Below are 2199 nucleotides of genomic sequence, written 5' to 3'. Positions count from 1 at the left end.
GTTGTGATAACACGTTACTTGCAAGGGCCTCCCCCCATGGATCGTCCCAATGACTGCGAGAGGGACGGCCATGTGAGGCATCCATTTCTCTCCTCAACTGCCACGGCAATAAGTCTCGGTCCCATGATTGTTTCGAGTCTTAAAAAAGATAGAGCATTTGTTTACCATTCTGTAAATCTATTGACAGTGCTATTGATTTTGGGAGAAGAAAGGTATGGGATGGGACAGACGCGCACTCATCACAGGTGGCGAGGGAGCCGGGCCGGGCCCCCCCTGGGCGCTGGCCCACCGGTCAGGGACCTGGGGTGGTGTGTTCGGAGACAGTTGGGGCTGCGCGGCTCACCAAAAGGCAAGGCCCCTAATGCGGCCCAACCAGTATATAAGCATGTTAGCATGTCGCATTACTCGACAGCCCGCACATTCACTTTGCCATTGCTTTAGCCTTTCTGCTGTGGCTTGCAAGGAACGTCGGAGGAGCAAGGACTGAGCGCTACCACTGCTTGCCCGCCGGCGGACAGACACCGCACCGGGGCTCGTTTGCTTGCGGGCGGCGGCGGCGGCGGCCAACGATCGCATCGCGTCGCGGCGAGATCGATGGCAACCAGGTGCTTCTTCCCCAGGGACGCGGTGGCCGGGCGGCACCAGTCCAAGGCGGCCGCGGAGGCGCTCGAGCACCTGCACCACGGGGGGCGCGTCCTGTCCCGGGAGGAGGTGGGCGGCGCGGTGCGCGTCAAGATCGTGGTCAGCAAGCGCGAGCTCAAGAAGATGGTGGCCGCCCTCGGCACCGGCGGCGAGGTGGCGGCCGCTGCGGCGTCTGCTGATCGCCGCAGCCGCCAGCGCGCGGCGGGCGGCGGCACGGACGCCGAGCAGAGGCTGCAGTCGCTCCGGCGGCGCAGCATGCGCAGGGCGGCGGAGGAGACGAGGCGGATGCAGGCGAGCGGGGAGTGGGAGCCCGACCTCCAGAGCATCCCCGAGGAGGTCTACTGAGTTACCGCTAGTGGTCTAGTAGATGATGGCGCCGTCGGTGATGGTTAATCACTTTACTAATTATAAGGTTGGGTTTTGATCACCTGCTGCTAAATGCTACTCGTAGTAGATGTATGTGTACAGTGCTCTTGATTGGTTCCTGTTCCTTAACTATGAGGGTTAAACTTGTGCTGGTTAATCCTCCTCCGCTCCTCCTCCATCAGCTTGTGCAATTTTTTCCGGTGAAATTTTGGAGATTGTGTGAAACAGATGAAGAACGAGAGGTGACCTGACTAGAATGCAAGAGCTGCATTCATCTGAAATACTTTCACCATCTGCTATGTGTGCAAAAGTTCATCTGAAATACTTTCACCATCTGCTATGTGTGGAAAAGTTGAGGAGTAAAAACAAGTGCTGCCGCAGTCAGGTTAAACTATTTGTAAACTGTGGGTTCGTGGCTGGACTGTGCTACTTTGGGTGCCTTTTGAGCTGTTGTGTTCTTTTGCCTTTCTGTTGGGCATGGAACATAATCAAAAAGTAGTATTAGCGGGTCGTTAGGAGTTGAGCAAAGCAGAAGCGGTGCCGAGATTCCATCGCACATGGCCAGATGTGTGTCACATTAAAGAAACGAGCTCCCCTTTGTTGTTTCTGCTATCCACTACTGTAGTTGCAGGCGGCTTTTGCCATGCTGTGGCTGCTGTTCGCCGCTGCGGAGGGCCATTTTCTCCTCCTTGTTTATGTATTTTTCGCGCACAAAATAGGGCGATCAAGACCTGTTTCTTTTTCTGAATTTTCGCGCCCATGACAAAATGGAGCATAACTTATCAAGCAGCCTACTGTAAATCCATATTTTCTTGCTCTAAAACCAAAATTGGACTGTAACTTCTCCATAAAGAAATATAAGAGCGTTTAGATCATTACTTACTTTGCAGAGGAGTAGTATTTTCGCTTCGCAGCATGCTAACAATCGTGACTGAAACCATTCGGACGGGTGTGACAGCTTTAATCTTTTTTGTGTGAAATTAACCTGACATTCAGCATCTTATCTCTGCAAAGCAACAAACATTAACATACCTGCTGCCCGCCAGTCTAGAATCCAAACGAACACATGTGAGCAGAGCCGCAGTCCCGTGAGTGTCGCCGGCACACGGGGGCGTGTCCCATCCTCAGCTCACTGACCCCACGACAAACACCGTACTGTCAAATTTCCCCCCAAATGCAACGAAATATCAA

The 2199-nt window shown here is 53.6% G+C and overlaps 1 protein-coding gene across 1 annotated transcript; it reads left to right on the top strand.

Annotated features, from left to right (window-relative positions):
• The first annotated feature begins 392 nt into the window (after nt 1-392).
• Nucleotides 393-1165, top strand: LOC123130776 (uncharacterized). The gene has a single exon (XM_044550588.1). The coding sequence runs from the start codon at nt 595-597 to the stop codon at nt 985-987; it is 393 nt and encodes a 130-aa protein (XP_044406523.1). The 5' UTR covers nt 393-594; the 3' UTR covers nt 988-1165.
• The last annotated feature ends 1034 nt before the right edge of the window (nt 1166-2199 follow it).

This window comes from Triticum aestivum, chromosome 6A (assembly GCF_018294505.1).
Source record: "Triticum aestivum cultivar Chinese Spring chromosome 6A, IWGSC CS RefSeq v2.1, whole genome shotgun sequence".
Classification (NCBI taxonomy): Eukaryota; Viridiplantae; Streptophyta; class Magnoliopsida; order Poales; family Poaceae; genus Triticum; species Triticum aestivum.
The sequence above is the reverse complement of the archived record's forward strand: the minus strand, read 5'-3'. Positions and strand labels throughout refer to the sequence as shown.